Here is a 25,000-nt window from a genome sequence, read left to right on the forward strand (position 1 = left end):
GTGGTTATTTATGTTGCTGTTCTTCTCCGCTGCTCCCTCATATTAATTATCCCCCAGCCCAGGCACTTGGTAAACACACACACATGTTTGTTTCAGCCCATTCTCTTGCGAAATACACCAAGAGGTGCCGATTCTACTGGTACCGGATTACGTTTGGACTGGACGAAGTGTGAAAGCAATACCGTCCACTAGGGGCAACATGAGCACCTATTACCTTCCAGTAGGCTGGCGGCTTGCTAGGGCGTTGTGAACGGGAATGGTGGATGGGTGTTTAAGCAGCTCTCTGAGGCTCCGAATGTTGCATGTTCAATCCCAGTGCTAGACACTAGTTTTCCTTAATCTTAACCCCTAACTCTAAAACTAAACCTAACCCTTACTCCTAACCGTAAACCTAACCCCATAGCCTAATTCTAACCCTAAACTTAAGCCTAAAATAGCCTTTTTCCATGTGGGGACCGGCGACATGTCCCCACTTGTCCGATTGTCCTTGTTTTACTATCCTTCTAGTACCCACAAGGATAGTAAAACCAAACCACACACAGACAGACAGACACAGACTAGAGTCCTGCATCGGGTCGGATATCCGCAGTTCACCATGGTTGACCTGAAAAAAAAATCAGATGGCAGGGGTAATGAAAAAATTATTTCAACCCGCGGGTCGTCTTGCGGATCAGAACAATTTTGGGTCGGAAATGTTTTAAATCAAGAGAATATATTTTTAGCGTTTTGCATTTGTCATGTGTGCTCCCTCTCCGGCCTCTAGGTCACCAGGCTGCTCGTTATGGCGCACACCTGTCACCATCGTTACACGCACCTGCGCGTCGTCAGACTCACCTGGACTCCATCACTTCCCTGATTAGCTTCCCTATATATGTCACTCCCTTTGGTTCCTTCCCCAGGCGTCATTGTTTTGTTTCAGTTTCATGTCTGTGCGTTGCTCGTGGTCTCTTGTTTTGTATTACGTTACGTTTATTTATTAGAACAATCCCTCCCTGAACTTGCTTCCCGACTCTCAGCGCACACGTTCCAGCATTGTGTTGCAAATTGAATTCTGGGAGCGGTGAGGCAGACAGGCTACCAGACACAGAGTGGATCAGGGAACTGTGCATTATTTGTGTGGTGCTGAAAGTTGTATTTCACACCCCGCACACTACCACCACTTTATAAACGCTGTCTGAAAGCCCCTATACACCCATGTCCCCATTAGACTCACAGATCTACTACACCACCACGCATCATCCAATATATCCCACTGTCACACTCTGATATTATGGTATTGATTCTACAGGTATGGCTGAAAGTTGTTCTTTGCTCTTGATGGAGGAACATTCATTGACTTTCTTTTTCTCACTCTTCTTCTCCTTTGTGTGTATGTGTGTGTGTGTGGTGTGTGTGTGTGTGTGTGTGTGTGTGTGTGTGTGTGTGTGTGTGTCTGAAGACATCCGTGACCGCAGGAAGAAGCCGGTGATGCTGTTCATTCACGGCGGCTCCTACATGGAAGGAACCGGAAACATGTTTGACGCCAGCGTCCTCGCCGCCTACGGCAACGTCATCGTGGTCTCTATGAACTATCGTCTGGGCGTGCTCGGTAAGATCTGATTTACTTCTGTATCTACACACACACACACACACACACACACATTGTTTCCCAGTTATCTGAAATAGACGATTTCCTCCAAGTGGTGATGGGAAAAGATTTTGAAGGAGAAATGCAATACAGAGGAAATATCTCCCATCCTTTCTGTGTTCTCCAAGGTTTCTACACCGAATTCCACTGTTGATTGCTCTTGTCTGCAGAGTTCCTCTGATGTAAGGCTTGGCATCGATTGATCTGGTCTGATGCAAGTGCTCTGTGTGTAGACAGAGTCAGAGGGTGCTCCCTGTAAATATATTTCTTTTTACAAGACAGAAATATTGGAGCGAGGCATAGTCATGCAAATTAAGTTGGCCCAGGCATCTTTATAGGGTCAGAAATATACTTCCCTATTTTTCACTTTAACTGCACATCAGAGCAAAGCAGAGCAACAGAACATATATCACTTATATTTCATCTTACAAAAATAGAAGTCGATAAAAATCGAGTCGGTTTATTAAGGCCTATCACACTGTGATGCAACTGCATGCCAGGTCGCAGTTGTAAATGAGAACTTGTTCTCAACTGGCCTACCTGGTTAAATAAAGGTGAAAAAAAGGAACAAAAATACTGTACTTTATTAAGGCCTATCACACTGTGATGCATGCTGTACTTTATTAAGGCCTATCACACTGTGATGCATGCTGGACTTTATTAAGGCCTATCACACTGTGATGCATGCTGTACTTTATTAAGGCCAATCACACTGTGATGCATGCTGTACTTTATTAAGGCCAATCACACTGTGATGCATGCTGGACTTTATTAAGGCCTATCACACTGTGATGCATGCTGTACTTTATTAAGGCCTATCACACTGTGATGCATGCTGTACTTTATTAAGGCCTATCACACTGTGATGCATGCTGGACTTTATTATGGCCTATCACACTGTGATGCATGCTGTACTTTATTAAGGCCAATCACACTGTGATGCATGCTGTACTTTATTAAGGCCTATCACACTGTGATGCATGCTGTACTTTATTAAGGCCAATCACACTGTGATGCATGCTGGACTTTATTAAGGCCTATCACACTGTGATGCATGCTGTACTTTATTAAGGCCTATCACACTGTGATGCATGCTGTACTTTATTAAGGCCAATCACACTGTGATGCATGCTGTACTTTATTAAGGCCTATCACACTGTGATGCATGCTGTACTTTATTAAGGCCTATCACACTGTGATGCATGCTGGACTTTATTAAGGCCTATCACACTGTGATGCATGCTGTACTTTATTAAGGCCAATCACACTGTGATGCATGCTGTACTTTATTAAGGCCAATCACACTGTGATGCATGCTGGACTTTATTAAGGCCTATCACACTGTGATGCATGCTGTACTTTATTAAGGCCTATCACACTGTGATGCATGCTGTACTTTATTAAGGCCTATCACACTGTGATGCATGCTGGACTTTATTAAGGCCTATCACACTGTGATGCATGCTGTACTTTATTAAGGCCAATCACACTGTGATGCATGCTGTACTTTATTAAGGCCTATCACACTGTGATGCATGCTGTACTTTATTAAGGCCAATCACACTGTGATGCATGCTGGACTTTATTAAGGCCTATCACACTGTGATGCATGCTGTACTTTATTAAGGCCTATCACACTGTGATGCATGCTGTACTTTATTAAGGCCAATCACACTGTGATGCATGCTGTACTTTATTAAGGCCTATCACACTGTGATGCATGCTGTACTTTATTAAGGCCTATCACACTGTGATGCATGCTGTACTTTATTAAGGCCTATCACACTGTGATGCATGCTGGACTTTATTAAGGCCTATCACACTGTGATGCATGCTGGACTTTATTAAGGCCTATCACACTGTGATGCATGCTGGACTTTATTAAGGCCTATCACACTGTGATGCATGCTGTACTTTATTAAGGCCTATCACACTGTGATGCATGCTGGACTTTATTAAGGCCTATCACACTGTGATGCATGCTGGACTTTATTAAGGCCTATCACACTGTGATGCATGCTGGACTTTATTAAGGCCAATCACACTGTGATGCATGCTGTACTTTATTAAGGCCAATCACACTGTGATGCATGCTGGACTTTATTAAGGCCTATCACACTGTGATGCATGCTGGACTTTATTAAGGCCTATCACACTGTGATGCATGCTGGACTTTATTAAGGCCTATCACACTGTGATGCATGCTGGACTTTATTAAAGCCTATCACACTGTGATGCATGCTGGACTTTATTAAGGCCTATCACACTGTGATGCATGCTGGACTTTATTAAGGCCAATCACACTGTGATGCATGCTGGACTTTATTAAGGCCTATCACACTGTGATGCATGCTGGACTTTATTAAGGCCTATCACACTGTGATGCATGCTGGACTTTATTAAGGCCAATCACACTGTGATGCATGCTGGACTTTATTAAGGCCTATCACACTGTGATGCATGCTGGACTTTATTAAGGCCTATCACACTGTGATGCATGCTGTACTTTATTAAGGCCAATCACACTGTGATGCATGCTGTACTTTATTAAGGCCTATCACACTGTGATGCATGCTGTACTTTATTAAGGCCTATCACACTGTGATGCATGCTGTACTTTATTAAGGCCTATCACACTGTGATGCATACTGGACTTTAGTAAGGCCTATCACACTGTGATGAAACTTTTGAAACCAGCCCATAGGGTACTATAATAGAGATATTCAATGAGTGTACAAAACATTAGGACATCTTTCCATGACATAGACTGACCAGATGAAAGCTATGATCCCTTATTGATGTCACTTGTTGAAGGGGAGTTGACAGGTGTCGATGACGGGGAGGAGACAGGTGTCGATGACGGGGAGGAGACAGGTGTAGATGAAGGGGAGGAGACAGGTGTAGATGGCGGGGAGGAGACAGGTGTAGATGAAGGGGAGGAGACAGGTGTAGATGGCGGGGAGGAGACAGGTGTAGATGAAGGGGAGGAGACAGGTGTAGATGGCGGGGAGGAAACAGGTGTAGATGAAGGGGAGGAGACAGGTGTAGATGGCGGGGAGGAGACAGGCGTCGATGAAGGGGAGGAGACAGGTGTCAATGAAGGGGAGGAGACAGGCGTCGATGAAGGGGAGGAGACAGGTGTCGATGAAGGGGAGGAGACGGGTGTAGATGAAGGGGAGGAGACGGGTGTCGATGACGGGGAGGAGACGGGTGTAGATGAAGGGGAGGAGACGGGTGTAGATGAAGGGGAGGAGACGGGTGTCGATGACGGGGAGGAGACGGGTGTAGATGAAGGGGAGGAGACGGGTGTAGATGAAGGGGAGGAGACAGGTTTTTAATGTAACAACAACAGACACAATAATGCATAGAAAAGCAGCTGAGAAATCTGAACGCTGCCTGTATCATACACTACCTGTAACTGTCAGTTTTATAGAGACACACACACACACACACACACACACACACACACACACACACACACACACACACACACAAAGTTGAGGATTTTACCATTTATTTGACACAATTTCACTTTATTTCATATGTCCAATGCGATGAATGACATATTCATGTGAAATTAGTATGTGTTTGTGTACGTGCATGCGGATCTGTGTGTGTGTGTGTGTGTGTGTGTGTGTGTGTGTGTGTGTGTGTGTGTGTGTGTGTGTGTGTGTGTGTGTGTGTGTGTGTGTGTGTGTGTGTGGGTGTGTGTCCATCCTAAATATTGTAGGAGGTTGTAAGGCTCTGTGTGTGTTCTCAGTTCAGACACTGAACATGGTGATTTGGAAAGGCCTGTATGTTAATTATTAATACAGAAGGAGTGCAGTAACATTTGCGTAACCTAGGGCCTTTGTGTGTGCGTGTGTTCATGAGCTTGTGTGTATGTTCATCCCTGTGTTATTCTCTCTTTCTCACACACACACACACACACACACACACACACACACACACACACACACACACACACATCGGTGTTGGGTAAATGAAGGGTAGAGTCCCTGTCAGTCAGTGAGGTTGCTGTGACCAGTTCTTCCTGTGTTAACCTGGCTCCTTCCCACTCCTGTTGTGCTCCTGTTACGGTGGTACAGACCATTTTAGGGGGAATCCTGACTTTCACTTAGAGCCTGAGTGATCACTGCACCTAGGTTTGTCTCTGAAACAACATGTCTAGTGTCTGGTGATTTATCCCAGCTTCAGTTGAGCCCTACCCTGCAATACACCCCCCATAACATTAGCTGTATACCCTGCAATACATCCCCCATAACATTAGCTGTATACCCTGCAATACACCCCTCGTAACATTAGCTGTATACCCTGCAATACACCCCTCGTAACATTAGCTGTATACCCTACAATACATCCCTCGTAATATTAGCTGTATACCCTACAATACACCCCTCGTAACATTAGCTGTATACCCTGCAATACACCCCCATAACATTAGCTGTATACCCTGCAATACACCCCCCATAACATTAGCTGTATACCCTGCAATACACCCCCCATAACATTAGCTGTATACCCTGCAATACACCCCTCGTAACATTAGCTGTATACCCTGCAATACACCCCCCATAACATTAGCTGTATACCCTGCAATACACCCCCATAACATTAGCTGTATACCCTGCAATACATCCCCATAACATTAGCTGTATACCCTGCAATACACCCCCATAACATTAGCTGTATACCCTGCAATACACCCCCCATAACATTAGCTGTATACCCTGCAATACACCCCCCATAACATTAGCTGCATACCCTACAATACACCCCAATAACATTAGCTGTATACCCTGCAATACACCCCCCATAACATTAGCTGTATACCCTGCAATACATCCCCATAACATTAGCTGTATACCCTGCAACACACCCCCCGTAACATTAGCTGTTTACCCTGCAATACACCCCCCATAACATTAGCTGTATACCCTGCTGCACATCCCCATAACATTAGCTGTATACCCTGCAATACACCCCCATAACATTAGCTGTATACCCTGCAATACACCCCCCTATAACATTAGCTGTATACCCTACAATACATCCCCATAACATTAGCTGTATACCCTACAATACACCCCTCGTAACATTAGCTGTATACCCATCAATACATCCCCATAACATTAGCTGTATACCCTACAATACACCCCTCGTAACATTAGCTGTATACCCTACAATACACCCCTCGTAACATTAGCTGTATACCCTGCAATACACCCCCCATAACATTAGCTGTATACCCTGCAATACACCCCCCATAACATTAGCTGTATACCCTACAATACACCCCTCGTAACATTAGCTGTATACCCTACAATACACCCCTCGTAACATTAGCTGTATACCCTACAATACACCCCTCGTAACATTAGCTGTATACCCTACAATACATCTCATTTGAACATCAGCTGTATACCATTCAATTCTCCCCCATAACATTAGCTGTACACCATTCAATTCTCCCCCATAACATTAGCTGTATACCATTCAATTCCCCCATATTATTAGCTGTATACCATTAAATTCTCCCACATAACATTAGTTGTATACCATTCAATTCCCCCATAATATTATCTGTATACCATTCAATTCCCCCATAACATTAGCTGTGTACCATTCAATTCCCCCCCATAACATCAGCTGTACACCATTAAATTCCCCCCCATAACATTAGCTGTATACCATTCAATTCCCCCCATAACATTAGCTGTAGAACATTCAATTCCCCCATATTATTAGCTGTATACCATTCAATTCCCCCATAACATTAGCTGTGTACCATTCAATTCCCCCCCATAACATCAGCTGTACACCATTAAATTCCCCCCCATAACATTAGCTGTATACCATTCAATTCCCCCCATAACATTAGCTGTAGAACATTCAATTCCCCCATATTATTAGCTGTATACCATTCAATTCCCCCCCATAACATTAGCTGTATGCCATTAAATTCCCCCCATAACATTAGCTGTATACCATTAAATTCCCCCCCATAACATTAGCTGTATACCATTCAATTCCCCCCCATAACATTAGCTGTAGAACATTCAATTCCCCCCATAACATTAGCTGTATACCATTCAATTCCCCCCCATAACATTAGCTGTATGCCATTAAATTCCCCCCATAACATTAGCTGTATACCATTAAATTCCCCCCCATAACATTAGCACTATGCCATTAAATTCCCCCCTTAACATTAGCTGTAGAACATTCAATTCCCCCATATTATTAGCTGTATACCATTCAATTCCCCCACATAACATTAGCTGTATACCATTAAATTCCCCCCATAACATTAGCTGTGTACCATTAAATTCCCCCCATAAAATTAGCTGTATACCATTAAATTCCCCCCATAACATTAGCTGTATACCATTAAATTCCCCCCATAACATTAGCTGTATACCATTAAATTCCCCCATAACATTAGCTGTATACCATTAAATTCCCCCATAACATTAGCTGTATACCATTAAATTCCCCCATAACATTAGCTGTATACCATTAAATTCCCCCCATAACATTAGCTGTATACCATTAAATTCCCCCATAACATTAGCTGTATGCCATTAAATTCCCCCATAACATTAGCTGTATACCATTAAATTCCCCCATAACATTAGCTGTATGCCATTCAACTCCCCCCATAACATTAGCTACATTATATAACATATACGGTGGCCTTCATGGTTTTGAAACATCACCAGCTCCAGCGCTTATATTTCTCCCAGTCTCCACATCCATCTCTGACCAGGTGAGTTTAATCACACGTCCTCTATGCCCTCCTTCCCTCATCTCCCTGTACCAGTGTCTGTCTGTGTGATGTCATGTTTTACCCGGCTCGATCTCTGACTCTAGTCTCTGATTTAAAACACCTCTCAACCCCCCCCCCCCCTCTGTCTGGAACATTGATTAAAACTACAGTATGTGTGTGTGTGTTTTGTGTGTGTGTGTTTTTTGTGTGTGTGTGTGTGAGAGAGAGAGAGGGAGAGAACAAACCCCTCACCTCCATCACTCCGACTCTCTGATTGAAGCCATGACCCAGCATCTGGTCGCCAGGGACAATGGCGATTACCACAGTAATACCACGGTAATTACGCCACACTACTAAGTTACAGTAGCCTGGCGCCAGAGTGTGGAAATTCAAAGAAGAATGGCTCTTTGTTGCTTTTAGCTTCACAGTAGCATTTTAGTGTTAAAGCGCTACACTGGCTTGGTCTATACAGTGGCTATCGCAATATAGCTAGCGCTACTTTTCAATACACAAGCCACAGAATGGACACCCATGTAGGAAGCTCATGCATACTGTTGAAGTCGGAAGTTTACATGCACTTAGGTTGGAGTCATTAAAACTCGTTTTTCAACCACTCCACAAATTTCTTGTTAACAAACTATAGTTTTGGCAAGTCGGTTAGGACATCTACTTTGTGCATGACACAAGCAATTTTTCAAAAAATTGTTTACAGACAGATTATTTCACAATTCACTGTATCACAATTCCAGTGGGTCAGAAGTTTACATACACTAAGTTGACTGTGCCTTTAAACAGCTTGGAAAATTCCAGAAAATGATGTCATGGCTTTAGAAGCTTCTGATAGGCTAATTGACATCATTCAAGTCAATTGGAGGTGTACCTTGTGGATGTATTTCAAGGCCTACCTTCAAACTCAGTGCCTCTTTGCTTGACATCATGGGAAAATCAAAAGAAATCAGCCAAGACCTCAGACGAAGAATTGTAGACCTCCACAAGTCTGGTTCATCCTTGGGAGCAATTTCCAAATGCCTGAAGGTACCACGTTCATCTGTACAAACAATAGTACGCAAGTATAAACACCATGGGACCACGCAGCCATCATACCGCTCAGGAAGGAGACACATTCTATCTCCTAGAGATGAACGTACTTTGGTGCAAGAAGTGCAAATCAATCCCAGAACAACAGCAAAGGACCTTGTGAAGATGCTGGAGGAAACAGGTACAAAAGTATCTATATCCACGGTAAAACGAGTCCTATATCGTCATAACCTGAAAGGCCGCTAAGCAAGGAAGAAGCCACTGCTCCAAAACCACAATAAAAAAGCCAGACTACAGTTTGCAACTGCACATGGGGACAAAGATCATACTTTTTGGAGAAATGTCCTCTGGTATGATGAAACAAAAATAGAACTGTTTGGCCATAATGACCATCATTATGTTTGGAGGAAAAAGGGGGAAGCTTGCAAGCTGAAGAACACCATCCCAACCGTGAAGCACAGGAGTGGCAGCATCATGTTGTGGGGGTGCTTTGCTGCAGGAGGGACTGGTGCACTTCACAAAATAGATGGCATCATGGACATTTATGTAGATGTATTGAAGCAACATCAACACATCAGACAGGAAGTTAAAACTTGGACAATGACCCCAAGCATACTTCCAAAGTTGTGGCAAAATTGCTTACGGACAACAAAGTCAAGGTATTGGAGTGGCCATCACAAAGCCCTAACCTCAATCCTATAGAACAATTTGTGTGCAGAACTGAAAAAGCATGTGTGAGCAAGGAGGCCTACAAACCTGTCTAAGTTGCGCCAGCTCTGTCAGGAGGAATGGGCCAAAATTCACCAAACTTATTGTGTGAAGCTTGTGGAAGGCTACCCGAAACATTTGACCCAAGTTAAACAATTTAAAGGCAATGCTACCAAATACTAATTGAGTGTATGTAAACTTGGGAATTTGATGAAAGAAATAAAAGCTGAAATAAATCATTCTTTCTACTATTCTGACATTTCACATTCTGAAAATAAAGTGGCGATCCTAACTGACCTAAGACAGAGAATTTTTACTAGGATTAAATGTCAGGAATTGTGAAAAACTGAGTTTAAATGTATTTGGCTAAGGTGTATGTAAACTTCAGACTTCAACTGTATGTTAATAGCCCTTAGCTTTACAATAACTGGTTAGCGCTACACTGGCTGACTCTATGCTATCGCTACATTCCAACACAAGCCACATAGGAATATGTTAACACCTTTTAGCATTACTGTTAGCACTGTAGCACGCTAGCTGCCCTGCCTGGGTCTACCCTGAGGGAATTCCTCATAGCGCTGCTGTGTGACTAGCGCCTGTCGAGCTAGCGCGTGACCCTTGCCTCTGTGTTGCCTTAGTGACACATACGTACAGTACGTACGTCACTTCAACTGGAGCGAGATTTTTATTTTAAATCCACTACCTCTATGGGATCTGGGACTCCTCTGAGAGAAAGAGATGGATGCAGAGAGAAATCATCTATTTAGAGACAAACTTTGTAGACGAGAAAGGAGACAGGATGTTAAGCTCGTGTCATGTTTGCGTTTAGGCGTGTGCGTGTGTGTGTATGTGTGTGTGTGTGTGTGTGTGGACAGAGAGAGGAGATGAATGGACAGAGGGGACGAGAAAGCATTGAGAGATGAGAAAAGAGAGTGAAAGAGATGAGATGGAGGGGGTAGTGGGAGAGAAGAGAGGGGGAAAGGAGAGACGAGAGAGGCTGCATTTGCCTGTGATGCTAAAAATAAATCCTGCAGAGCTGCTTTTTAAATCTGCAGTGAAGCACACATTCATTCTCAATTATACAATATGGGCCAGAACAGGGACACACACACACACAGAATACACTTACCATTACCCACAGACATTCTGTTCAAAGGTCTGGTGATGGTATCCCATCCAGAATATCGGCGCAGACACACACACGAACCCACACACCGCAGCGTCAACTGAATTCGTATTCAGGACACTACCTAGTGAGAGAAAGGCTATCTCCATGCTGTAGTTGGGAGTCTCTCAGTGTGTGTGTGTGTGTGTGTGTGTGTGTGTGTGTCTGTGACAATGGGTTCTATGGACCAGACTGTTGTGAAATCTGTCCTGACAGGACTGCAGGAGATATTAAGACGCCAGCAGAGAGAACTCCCAAAACCTTCCTCTACAGACACACACACACACACACACCTGTTCTTCTTCCTAACCCAGACCATCCGGGCCGTTTCCATGGCAACCCCGGGCAGACTTGATAAGCCAAAGTCCTATTGACTGGGCTGAGAGATGGAGCGAGGTAGATGAAAAGCAGAGAAAACAGAGTGTAACTGAGAACGAGGGATAGGTCTGGAAAAGGACAGGAAGGAGGATGCAGAAAAGCCGAGAGAGATGACAGTAATAACTAGGCAGATTTGTTTTCTGGGAGAAGAGATTAGCACCTCCGCTGGCCTGAATGAGACACCCACACATGAAGACACACACAGACACGGGCACACACACGATTACTTCCCTCTGCTCCCTTTTCTCCCGCCGGTGATGTCACGTCTGTCGCTCCCCTCCGTTGTTCACCTGACACTTTCACCTCTGAGTGTCCCCGTCCTCTCCTCTACCTTCCCTTTCCTCTCCTCTATTCTTCCTCTCCTTTCCTCCTCTACCTTCCCTTTCCTCTCCTCTATTCTTCCTCTCCTTTCCTTTCCTCTCCTCTACCTTCCCTTTCTCCCCTCTCCTTTACCTTCTTTCTCTCCTCTCCCCTCCCCTCTCTACTCCTCCCTTATCTCGCTCCTATTCTCCTCCATCTCTTCTCCCCTCCACCCTCTTTAGACCCAGTCTGTTGTTCTGTTTCTCTCATCCTTTCATTCTTTCCACCCTAATTGTTCTCCTCACTGTCCTCCATTTCTCTGTCCCCGTCTCCCTCAGTGTCCTTCCATTTCTCTGTCCCCGTCTCCCTCACTGTCCTTCCATTTCTCTGTCCCCGTCTCCCTCAGTGTCCTTCCATTTCTCTGTCCCCGTCTCCCTCAGTGTCCTTCCATTTCTCTGTCCCCGTCTCCCTCAGTGTCCTTCCATTTCTCTGTCCCCGTCTCCCTCAGTGTCCTTCCATTTCTCTGTCCCCGTCTCCCTCAGTGTCCTCCATTTCTCTGTCCCCGTCTCCCTCAGTGTCCTTCCATTTCTCTGTCCCCGTCTCCCTCAGTGTCCTTCCATTTCTCTGTCCCCGTCTCCCTCAGTGTCCTTCCATTTCTCTGTCCCCGTCTCCCTCAGTGTCCTTCCATTTCTCTGTCCCCGTCTCCCTCAGTGTCACTCCATTTCTCTGTCCCCGTCTCCCTCAGTGTCCTTCCATTTCTCTGTCCCTGTCTCCCTCAGTGTCACTCCATTTCTCTGTCCCTGTCTCCCTCAGTGTCCAGTCTAAATGATGACCGATGAGTGAGATTATGTATCACATCTCCAACACCTTGTCTTTCTAAGTGGAGCTACATGGTACATACTGTACATCACAACTAGAGACTGACACTCACTGAATCATCCCCTGGACTGTTAGATGGTGAGCTCTTTCTATGTCCCATTAACAAGTCAGAATGTAAGCTAGTGTGTGTCTCTAATGGTACCCTATTCCCTATGAAGTGCACTGCTTTTGACCAGGGCCCATAGAGCTGCACACAAATGTAGTGCACTATATAGGGAATAGCATGCCATTTGGGACACAACCCTCCTGCAGCCTATGGCCTCTGGTTTGTGGCTGTGTACATAGTAACCTCGATACTATTGAGCTAGTTGTGGATGACTTTTAATGTGACTTATCACCACAGATATACATTATGAGTAAACAGTTTTTCATTTCCATGTGTTTACATTGTAAGCATAGCTAGTGTCATGGGCTACTACAGCCTCAATGCAGGACTAGAAAATCCTGAGCGTCTGATCATTCACCCCATCACCTCTCCTTCCTCACACTATTACCCTGCCTCCCTCTCTCTCCCCTGCCTCACCCTCTCTCCCCTGCCTCCCCCTCTCTCCCTTGCCTCCCTCTCTCCTATCCTGGCTGTTTTCCCCTGGTTCTCCCCTGACTCTCTGTTGGAGATCCAGCTGTCTCTCTCCCTCTCTGGCCCCCATAAAGTGCAGCTCCACTGGGCCACAGTTGGGCTCAGCTCCCCCGCTCTCTCTCCCAGACCTCCACCCGGCCATCACCACTGCTATGACCCATCAGCCTCACTATGCTACCTAACACCTGGGGCTGGGGAGGGGAGAGGAGAGAGAGAGAGAGTGTGTGTGTACGTATGTGTTTGTATGCGGCCAAACGTGTGCATTAGTCATGTCGCGCACACACACACACACACACACACACACACACACACACACACACACACACACATTAACAATTGGTAATAACACTCACTTGCATATTGAGAGCTGAAGGACAAGGTCAAGTATGTGACCAATGGCTGCCGCGTGATTGGTTGGGGCTACTATGATTGACAGGGAAAGACCCCTCCCGACTTAACTCATGATAACCCTCCATATAATATACAGTAGAGAGAAGAGGACACCAGACATACACAGACCTACAGATCACAAGGCTGAAGATACCCAGACAGCTAAGGACGGGACGGAGGATGGAAAGTTACTCATGCGTTGCCCACACAAGCTGTCCCTCATCCCTCTCCAGCCTAGTAACAGCTGTTCGGAGAGCTTCTAGGGCCAGGCCACACCTGCTCTTTCTCTCTCTCTTTCTCTCTCTCTGCCCTAGCTATCTTTCCGTCGCTCCGTGCTCCAGCCTCTGCTCCAGCCTGCCCCTTACTCCCTCTCCCCAGGCACAGCATCTCCGTGGTTGGCCGTGACCAGAGGCATGCCCCCCCTCTGCCCCCCTGCGCTCCACCACCTGCTCCTCCATACAGAGGACACGCTATGGGTTTCTCAGATACACAGCTGTAATTATACCCTTTACCCGGCCTCACACACACACACACACACACACACACACACCTTTATACAAATCACACCTAGGTGATTACACAGACAGAGCAGTGCTGTAATTAAACCAGGTTAAATTGTGGAGTTAAATCATGTACACAAACTAGTGTTGCACGGTAACACAAAACTCCGATACTCTTTTACACTACAACATGAAAAACGGTTCGGTAATAGGATTGAGTTACTTTCAGTTCTATTAAACGTGTCTCACGTTTGGAAATCAACTAAATGGTTTGAAATGATTCTCAAATGAATTCATATTCCTAGTTTATCATAAGACATGAACATAATGCGTCAGTGACTCGTGTTCCCTGCAACTATCTGAAGAGGAACCGGCAATGGGATGCCCCTGTCTGTGTGAGTGTATGGTCGTCGTGTGTCTACCACTTTGTGTAGCCGTTAGCGATGCTATTGATAACTGTCTTCTAGTAGATGGAAAGGCTTTCCCAACAACCTTCTCAATTAAATGTTAACTACAAAGTAGCCTATGTCTACCTGGCAGAATCATGATTAGTTTTGTAGTTGCCATGGCAGCCTAAGTAGAGAGCTCAGGTAAATATGTACATATTTAATCATTTTTAAGTGTTTTTAATTTTGTTTTTATTTTATCAGCTGTTTTGTTTTTGATAACATTGAGTTGTATTGGGTATTTCTGGTGACTTTGACACACAGATTTGCAGATGGACTGGCAGGTCAACTCATTTTGGCTTGGCTAGCTAGCTGGCTAATTGTTTTTGTTCGAATGATGCATCTGGCAGGGATGCAAACTGGTGAGAGCCCAAAAAGGTGAGACTTTTTTTTCTCCCACAGAAACATGCAAAGAATCCCTGCTAGGGGGAAATACATGTTTTAACTAATTAAACAACAAAGAATACAAGCTACATGATCAGTCTTTGTGTGTAAAATAAAAAGTGCTTAATGTTCTTAAATACACATTTTTAAATTGAACATTTATTTAACTAGGAAAGTCCGTTAAGAACACATTCCTATTTACAATGACGGCCAGTGGAGCAGTGGATTAACTGCCTTGTTCAGGGGCAGAACAACAGATTTTTACCTTGTCAGCTTGGGGATTCGATCCAGCAAACTTTCAGTTAATAGTCCAACACTCTAACTACTAGGCTACTTGCGGACCCGATGTGAACCACAGCTAAAAAATGTAACGAAAGCAATCCAGTGTTATTTGTTGCCTAGACTTTACTGCAAATTACACTTTTGAGAAAAAACAATCCACTAATATTGCAGTTAGCCATGACAGATTTTGTAATAGAACGCTTGTGACCACACACATCTAAATATTGCACTTGGGGAAAAAAACATCTTAAAGTAGAAATAGAAGGAAACAAACAGGCATTCTATTTTTGCTCTATTATAGTGGCCACTACAGTAGACATCGATCAAGTGCACAAGGCTCCATGTGTGCAAAAATAACGTTCTCTGAGTAAAAAAATTCAATAATTCCTCCTCACTCACACACAAGTGTTACTGTTCAACACAACAAAAGAAATATCTTCGGGCTACACTGCACATTATTACATTGTACACTTTCTGGCTGTGGACATCTGTTCTACAATGTGCCAGCAGAGCATGATACTGTTTGTTGGCATAATTGATCTCAGAGTACACCTGAGAAAAAGTGAGAAAGGGGGCAAGTGTGTGGTGTTCCATTAAACCAACCTTAATACAATTTCAGTACCCCTGAATGTGTGCATTAACTTGTCCTTAATTTATCAAATTAAGGTCAATTCTGTGCAAAACCAGGTGTTTTTTAAGTTATCAAAACACCTTACAACACCCCTTAAACAGGTTTACAGGGTATTTAAGGGGTAAAATGCCACTGAAACCACATGTATTTAAGTTACGTTTTGCCTTAAATCCTGTAAACCCTAATTAAGGGCTGTTGTATGGGGTTTTCAGGGGGTTCACCCCTTACAAATCATGCATATTTCACCTTAATTTCCCTTAATTGCTCAATTTAAACCATTAAAGAGAAAAATCAAGGATATTTTAAGATGCAAAATGGATATGTACATATGCTCAAGTTTTCCAAGTATGGTGCTCTGAATAAAAATACATGGAATGACCCTGGAGAGACACCAAACTCAATTAAATTCACTTTAAATAATAAAAAAAACACCAGTGATACTCTATCCTTTAGATTCTAATAAAATAAAATACATAGTCTCAAATTGAATTCATCACAATTGATTTACAGGGTGCTTCCCTGAAATGGGCTTTTGGGGGGCTCTCTGACCTCACCCTCTCTCTCTCAGTTTTCTACTCTTTCTTCCTCTATCTCTACATGTTCTGTTCCCCCCTCGCTCTCCTCTCTTCCCCCCTCTGTCTCCTCTCTTCCCCCCTCTCTGTCCTCTCTTCCCCTCTCTCTCCTCTCTCTTTTCTTCGCTCTCCTCTCTTCCCCTCTCCTCCTCTCTTCCCTATCCCTCACTATCTCTTCCCCTCTCTCTCTCCTCTCTCTCCTCTTCTCTCTCTCTCCTCTCTTCCCCTCTCTCTCTCCTCTCTTCTCCTTTCCTTCTCCTCTCTTCCCCTCTCTTCCCCTCTCCTCCTTCTCTCTTCTCCTTTCCATCTCCTTTCCTTCTCCTCTCTTCCCCTCTCCTCCTCTCTTCCCTATCCCTCACTATCTCTTCCCCTCTCTCTCTCCTCTCTCTCCTCTTCTCTCTCTCTCCTCTCTTCCCCTCTCTCTCTCCTCTCTTCTCCTTTCCTTCTCCTCTCTTCCCCTCTCTTCCCCTCTCCTCCTTCTCTCTTCTCCTTTCCATCTCCTTTCCTTCTCCTCTCTTCCCCCCTCTGTCTCCTCTCTTCCCCCCTCTGTCTCCTCTCTTCCCCCCTCTGTCTCCTCTCTTCCCCCCTCTGTCTCCTCTCTTCCCCCTCTGTCTCCTCTCTTCCCCCTCTCTGTCCTCTCTTCCCCTCTCTCTCCTCTCTCTCTTTTCTTCGCTCTCCTCTCTTCCCCTCTCCTCCTCTCTTCCCTATCCCTCACTATCTCTTCCCCTCTCTCTCTCTCCACTTCTCTCTCTCCTCTTTTCCCCTCTCTCACTCCTCTCTTCTCCTTTCCTTCTCCTCTCGTCCCCTCTCTTCTCCTCTCCTCCTTCTCTCTTCTCCTTTCCATCTCCTTTCCTTCTCCTCTCTTCCCCTCTCCTTCTCTCTTTCACTCCCTCTCATCTAGTTTCAGGGTGTACACAAGTGCTTTTCCACCACAGATTCTGGCCCTCCAGTAAAACAGACACAACACAGATACAGTGGTTGCGTTAAAATATGTAGTCTTGTTCACGTTGCTTTACAACTGTTATAATGAAATGGAATTATTTTAATAACAGAAAAAAAAGTGCTGACTTGGTCTTGACATACGGCAGTAGGTAAAGGTCTGGGCACCAAATTTACATATTTCCTCCTGAAGTCTTGGGTGACATTAATTAGCCTCAGCTTTGTGGAGATGTATTTAGCTGTGTTTGAAAAAAAGGAAAATTAACTGGACGTTATTTCAACAGGTTACTAAAAGTAGACCCAGTGTTTCCTCCACACTTATTTGGTAGCGGCGGCCCGCCACTGCTATATATGCGCGGCGACTGCAAAAAAATTATTTTCTAGGCTACATCTTGAAATGAGATTTGCTCCATTCTTTTCAAGAGAAAGGCTCATATGTATTATTGAAACAAAGTGTCTCCATTTTCAGATTCCAGTAATGAATGAAATAGGACCTGTTAAAATCAACAGGGTCCGTGCACAGAAAAGCGCATTTATCATTTATCGCTACTCTGTTGAATGCATTGGTTTTTAAATGAAAACTACCCCCACTGCTACAAAGAAATCCTGGAGGAAACAGAGAGTAGACTAGTAGTAGATGTTTGTTCATCAAGCAGATGAAACAAAATGTGAAAAGGACCTGTTACCTTTAATGATCCTTTTTCAAGATTTTGCCAGGTTTGTTGAGAGTAACATACATTTCAAAACAATTTAAGCGGAATTCGATTAAAACACTAACACATTGTTAAACAAAGCAATAACTCTTTGTTACCATAAAGAGGGTATGGTATATCATGAATAACCAATGACTCTTAACCAATCAGATTGAGAGGTCGGAACTACCCCTTGTATAAGCTTCCATAACTACATTAATATTCTTACTCACGGTGACGCTCTGTGGTGGTCCTCTCCCTCCTTGCTGTCATCTTAGAATTGCCATAAAACAAGAGACAGGAGACAAACTGAAAATATTAAAAGCAAATTGTCTTCTAAATTAGATGCATCTATTGAAATGATCAAATAAATACTGTGGCTGGTTGTATAATTTTATTTTATTTCTCCTTTCTTGGACTTGATGTAGTCCTCTGCTGATTTGTTACTCTGCAAATTGGTATACCAAGCAAACAGCTAAATTCAGTCTTTATTGTTGGGAAAGACCAGCGGGGTATTACCAGCATCCATTTCCAGCAGGTCGTCCGCTGTGACAGCCTGGCCTGGGAAATAATTAACATATACCAATACCAGAAAAATACATGTTTTACATTGCCTCTTTCTCTTAACGTTTGCTAGGTAGCAAACTTATGGCCGCTAGCAACTCCAGTTCTGACTAAAGTTAGTCAAACTCACTGTGAAGAGCATCAGCAATTTGAGGATGGTTCTCTGCCAACTGTCCCTCAATGCATCTGCTGTCAAACCTCTGTACTTCTCACAGGTCTTACAGTATAACATGGACCAGATGACTTCAGGAGAAGCTAGCTAACTGTAGTCTAATTTAACTAGTCTAGCTAGCTAAATGCTCTTTAGACTCAAAGGCAGACGTTAGCTTGCTAGCTGTTGCCTAGCTGGCTAGTTACGGTTAGATTGTTGGCTAGCTAGCTAGCGTTAGCTAGATCAACAGTTAGCTAGCTAGCTGGCTTGATACCATGAAATTTGGCAGCTTTTTAAAATAGAGTTAGTTTACATGACTTTTTATTATTGGTCTCGATGTCCATTTTTACTCATTGTCTTGCTTTCTAACAAACGGTGTAAACTGTCACCACTAAATCCACATTCACGAGGAGATCTGTTCTCGTGCATGACGTCAATAGTTTCAAAAAGAAACGTGCGCTTGTGGTTTTCACACAAAGTGCAGTCCCATCATTAGTCAAAAGGATGCAGTATTTTTAAGAAGCGCCATGTGTTTCTTAATCTGCACTTAATCTGAAATTGTAAGGATAAACAAAAGCAATCTCAATTAATGTATAATTAAAGGATTGCTCCATATATCCCTTAATCTCTCCTTAAACCCCCAAAGCAAGGGAGCTATCAAACATTTTGTAGTAAGGTGTTATTAAGGATACGTTTCCTGATATCCTTGATGTGCCCTTAAATTAAAAAATAAAGGGCACTGACCAACAATTGAAATGAAGGTATTTTTAATGGGTCCGCTTTTGCCTTTTAAGAGGCCAATTGTTTAATTTAAGGATGATTTCATTCATATTAAGGGGTTTTGGCATGTTTTAAGGGAACTTTAACATTCATTTAATACTCATTTAAGGCAGTCCTGTTTCCTAGTGGACATTGTACCACCTTTTTTTCACCTGGCTGCTGGTTCCTGATCTTTTGAAAACATAAATTGAAGAGTCAGGCAGAGGAATGCAGAGCTGAGGCAGAGGAATGCAGAGCTGAGGCAGAGGAATGCAGAGCTGAGGCAGAGGAATGCAGAGCTGAGGCAGAGGAATGCAGAGCTGAGGCAGAGGAATGCAGAGCTGAGGCAGAGGGCTACTGGGGCTACTACTCTGAACTGTGAGTGGTGAGCTTTCTGGCACCCAGAGCTGCTGAGGCATCACCCAAGTGGATGCCATACATTGTGAAGGAAGAGAAGTCCAGTAGATACACGACTCAGACTGGTTCTCAGACTGGTTCCCCTTTACATGATGGTCACCAGACTCTTCATCAACCATCTCCCTGACCACCTTCCTCTGATCAAGCCATGAACTGTCCCTCTCCATCTTTGGAGGATGCATGAACTCAAAGACTTGGCCTCCATTGGTTGACCTGACTATAGCTAGGCTACTCATGATGATGTACTGGTTGACCTGACTATAGCTAGGCTACTCATGATGATGTACTGGTTGACCTGGTTATAGCTAGGCTACTCATGATGATGTACTGGTTGACCTGGTTATAGCTAGGCTACTCATGATGATGTACTGGTTGACCTGGTTATAGCTAGGCTACTCATGATGATGTACTGGTTGACCTGGTTATAGCTAGGCTACTCATGATGATGTACTGGTTGACCTGGTTATAGCTAGGCTACTCATGATGATGTACTGGTTGACCTGGTTATAGCTAGGCTACTCATGATGATGTACTGGTTGACCTGGTTATAGCTAGGCTACTCATAATGATGTACTGGTTGACCTGGTTATAGCTAGGCTACTCATGATGATGTACTGGTTGACCTGGTTATAGCTAGGCTACTCATAATGATGTACTGGTTGTTTTTTTGCTTTTGAAGCGCTTTGAGATTGTTATGAAAAGCACTATAGAAATGTAATAAAATACTATTATTATGTGCATCAATCCAGTGGCCATTTGTTTTGTAAACTCCATCACATGTATGCTACGGAAACACAACTAACCAAACAACAGTGCCAAGTATATGTGCACTTGAGGGTAACTCAAACATCTACATTTCTTAGATTTTTTTGTTCCCAGACCTCAAAAGTTGTCCTCTGATGTTGTTGTTTAAGCACTGCTGTGGACTTTGTCGTTTTTCTATAAAACAAAACATATTTTGAGAGTGAAAATAAATCAGTCCTTCAATCCCGCTTTCTATTTTTCCCACGGTATTGTTTTGGCATGGAGTATCGTGGTACCACACCTGGTATCTGTATCAAAGTCATACTTCTGGTATCGTGGCAACACTAACACAAACACCTCTTACACACACACACACACACACACCACTCACACAAACACACACACACACACACACACACACACACACACACACACACACACACACACACACACACACACACACATACACACACACACACACCACTCACACAAACACGCACACATACTTATTCACTCACTCCACGTACACATACATATACATGCATGAAATACACAAACACGAACACACACACACTCTCCCTGCAGGTATTGGTATTCCGGCCCACAGCTGCCAAATGTAAAGCAGATGGCAGGTTAGAAGTTGATAGGATTTGATGCTGGGCTCACATTAAGAAGGGATATGGGGGATCTTTCAATTCAGACTTTAAACCTCTGGGCTTCTGTGAAATTGGAACAGTTATATGATGAAACATGTAGAGAGAGAGAGAGTGTGTGTGTGTGTGCACGCAGTTGTGTGTGTCTGTGTGTGTGTTACACACCTGTGGATTTCTGACTCTCCTCTCTCTTCACCAGGCACCAGGCAGCACAGTCATCTCATTAGCAAGCTGTTGGAGCTAATGAACTAATTAACTGGTGAATCTAGGAGGAACCAACCGGTTGCCAATCAGGCTGTCTAAAGGAGCCCCTGTTAGTTAGTCTAACCTAAAGGGAAGGGTAGAGGATACCTTCTGGTTCGTTTGCTCAATGTTTGTCTTTGCGGCGTGTTGCGTTTGGAGAGCAGGAAAGCCGCAGAGCAGTGGAGTAGACAGACAGACTCGTGCACACACACACACACACACACACACACACACACACACACACACACACACACACACACACACACACACACACCCACAGTAGAGAAGCAGGACTCACAGTTACATATAGATGTGCACACACACATACACAGTACCAGTCAAAAGTTTGGACACACCTACTCATTCAAGGGTTTTTATTTTATTTTGACTATTTTCTACATTGTAGAAAAATAGTGAAGACATCAAAACTATGAAAACACATATGGAATCATGTAGTAGTGTTAAATAAATCTAAATATATTTTTGATTCTTTAAAGTAGCCACCCTTTGCCTTGATGACAGCATTGCACACTCTTGGCATTCTCTCAACCAGCTTTATACATGTAAAAAATGTTTTAACCTTTATTTAACTAGGCAAGTCAGTTAAGAACAAATTCTTATTTACAATGGCGGCCTACCCCGGCCAAACCCGGACGACGCTGGGCCAATTGTGCACTGCTTTATGGGACTCCCAATCACGGCCGGATGTGATACAGCCTGGATCACCTGGAAGGCTTTTCCAATGGGTGTGAAGGAGTTCCCGCATATGCTGAGCACTTGTTGGCTGCTTTTCCTTCACTCTGCGGTTCAACTCATCCCAAACCATCTCAATTGAGTTGAGGTCGGGTGATTGTGGAGGCCAAGTCATCTGCTGCAGCATTCCATCACTCTCCTTCTTGGTCAAATAGCCCTTACACAGCCTGGGGGTGTGTTGGGTCATTGTCCTGTTGACAAATAAATGATAGATCCACTTAGCCCAAACCAGATGGGAGGCTGTATCGCTGCAGAATGCTGTGGTAGCCATGCTGGTTAAGTGTGCCTTGAATTCTAAATAAATCACAGACAGTGTCACCAGCAAAGCACCCCCACACCATCACACCTCCTCCATGCTTCACGGTGGGAACCACACATGCGGAGATCATCCGTTCACCTACATTGCATCTCACACGGCGGTTGGAACCAAAATCTCAAATCTGGACTCATCAAACCAAAGGACAGATTTCCAACGGTTTAATGTCCATTGCTCGTGTTTCTTGGCCCAAACAAGTCTCTTCTTCTTATTGGTGTCCTTTAGTAGTGGTTTCTTTGCAGCAATTCGACCATGAAGGCCTGATTCACACAGTTTCCTCTGAACAGTTGATGTTGAGATGTGTCTGTTACTTGAACTCTGTGAAGCATTTATTTGGGCTGAGATTTTTGAGGCAGAGATAACTCTGGGTCTTCCTTTCCTGTGGCGGTCCTCATAAAAGCCACATTTTCTGCATTGATTGACCTTCATGTCTTAAAGTAATGGTGACTGTCGTTTCTCTTTGCTAATTTGAGCTGTTCTTGCCATGTTCGTCCCATGTGGCTCAGTTGGTAGAGCATGGTGTTTGCAACACCAGGGTTGTGGGTTCAATTCCCACAGGGGACCAGCACGGGGGGAAAAAAATGTATGAAATGTATCCATTCACTACTGTAAGTCTCTCTGGATAAGAGTGTCTGCTAAATTACCAAAATGTAATAATATGGACTTGGTCTTTTACCAAATAGGGCTATCTTCTGTATACCACCCTTACCTTGTCACAATACAACTGATCGGCTCAAACGCATTAAGAAGGAAAGAAATTCCACAAATTAACTTTTAACAAGGCACACCTGTTAATTGAAATGCATTCCAGGTGACTACCTCATGAAGCTGGTTGAGAGAATGCCAAGAGTGTGCAAAGCTGTCATCACGGCACAAGGTGGCTACTTTGAAGAATCTCAAATCTAAAATATATTTTGATTTGTTTAACACTTTTTTGGTTACAACATGATTCCATATGTGTTATTTCATAGTTTTGATGTCTTCACTATTATTCTACAATGTAGAAAATAGTAAAAATAATGAAAAACCCTTGAATGAGTAGGTGTGTCCAAACTTTTCTCACACACACACACACACACACACACACACACACACACTTGAGTGGGCAGAAACAATAGAAGACCATAATGATGATTGGTGTTAATTTGCTGTGTAGACACTTTATTATCCCTCTAGTTCACTGTCTGTACACAGCTATACATTACACATGTAATTATAAACACACACACTCACACACTGCATATACTGTCCCTGTCCAGGCAGTCAGGGCATATGGTTCATTATGAAGAGGACTGCAGTAGTGTCTCAATGGAGAATGTATTGTTGTAACCAGAATATATAGGTCTCATTCGGTTACTTAACCATTAGTCTAACAATGCTGCCGTTGTGGCTTTCTAAGCTTCCTAATGTCAGTGTTTGTTCATAGTACAATACTCTGTCTCTGTGGAGCATGGTTAATGAATGCAGCCACTGTAAAAACAACCAATGATGAGAATGCTTATTCAACTTGGCACCCTGTCGCGGGGAATCGGCTCTGTGAGCCAATCAGCTTGCAGAATGACAGGACGCCTACAGTGTGATTGGTAGAAGAGATAGGCTTAGACACAGGCGGTGTTGTTGGTTGGAGGTTGGCGTGTGATGACGCTCTGAAGGATGTGTATCCCTCCACTCTGCTGTGTGCTGTGGTTTACCCCCTGTCCATAGAGATTAAGTAATCCCTCTTTACCTACTAATGTATTCTAGCCTGTGACTGCTGTACTGTGGCCATCTATATATATCTCTGTCTTCATTACCAAGCACACACACACACACACACACACACACACACACACACACACACACACACACACACACACACACACACACACACACACACACACACACACACACATAAAACACCCACACACACACACACACACACACACACACACACACACACACACACACACACGTACTTCTTCTCCACTCTACCAGTCATGGTCTTCTAAGCTGGCCCTCTCTGATAATCCTCTATGACCTTCCTCTCTCATCCCTCTGTTTTCTAATTGGAATTAAACAAATGTATTCATTAATTGGCTGACTGGAGAGAATTCTAAAAAAAACGACTCGAGAAATGCCTCTGA

At 43.8% G+C, this 25,000-nt stretch overlaps 1 protein-coding gene across 5 annotated transcripts in view; it reads left to right on the forward strand.

Annotated features, from left to right (window-relative positions):
* nlgn2a (neuroligin 2a) overlaps window positions 1–25,000 on the forward strand; it is a 241,886-nt gene that overhangs the window by 164,248 nt on the left and 52,638 nt on the right. For all 5 annotated transcript variants that reach the window (XM_029753988.1, XM_029753990.1, XM_029753991.1 and 2 more), the window contains one exon: window positions 1,439–1,588. In XM_029753988.1, the coding sequence (XP_029609848.1) occupies window positions 1,439–1,588 (150 nt within the window). The remainder of the gene's footprint in view (window positions 1–1,438; window positions 1,589–25,000) is intronic.

Source organism: Salmo trutta, chromosome 5 (genome assembly GCF_901001165.1).
Source record: "Salmo trutta chromosome 5, fSalTru1.1, whole genome shotgun sequence".
Taxonomy (NCBI): Eukaryota; Metazoa; Chordata; class Actinopteri; order Salmoniformes; family Salmonidae; genus Salmo; species Salmo trutta.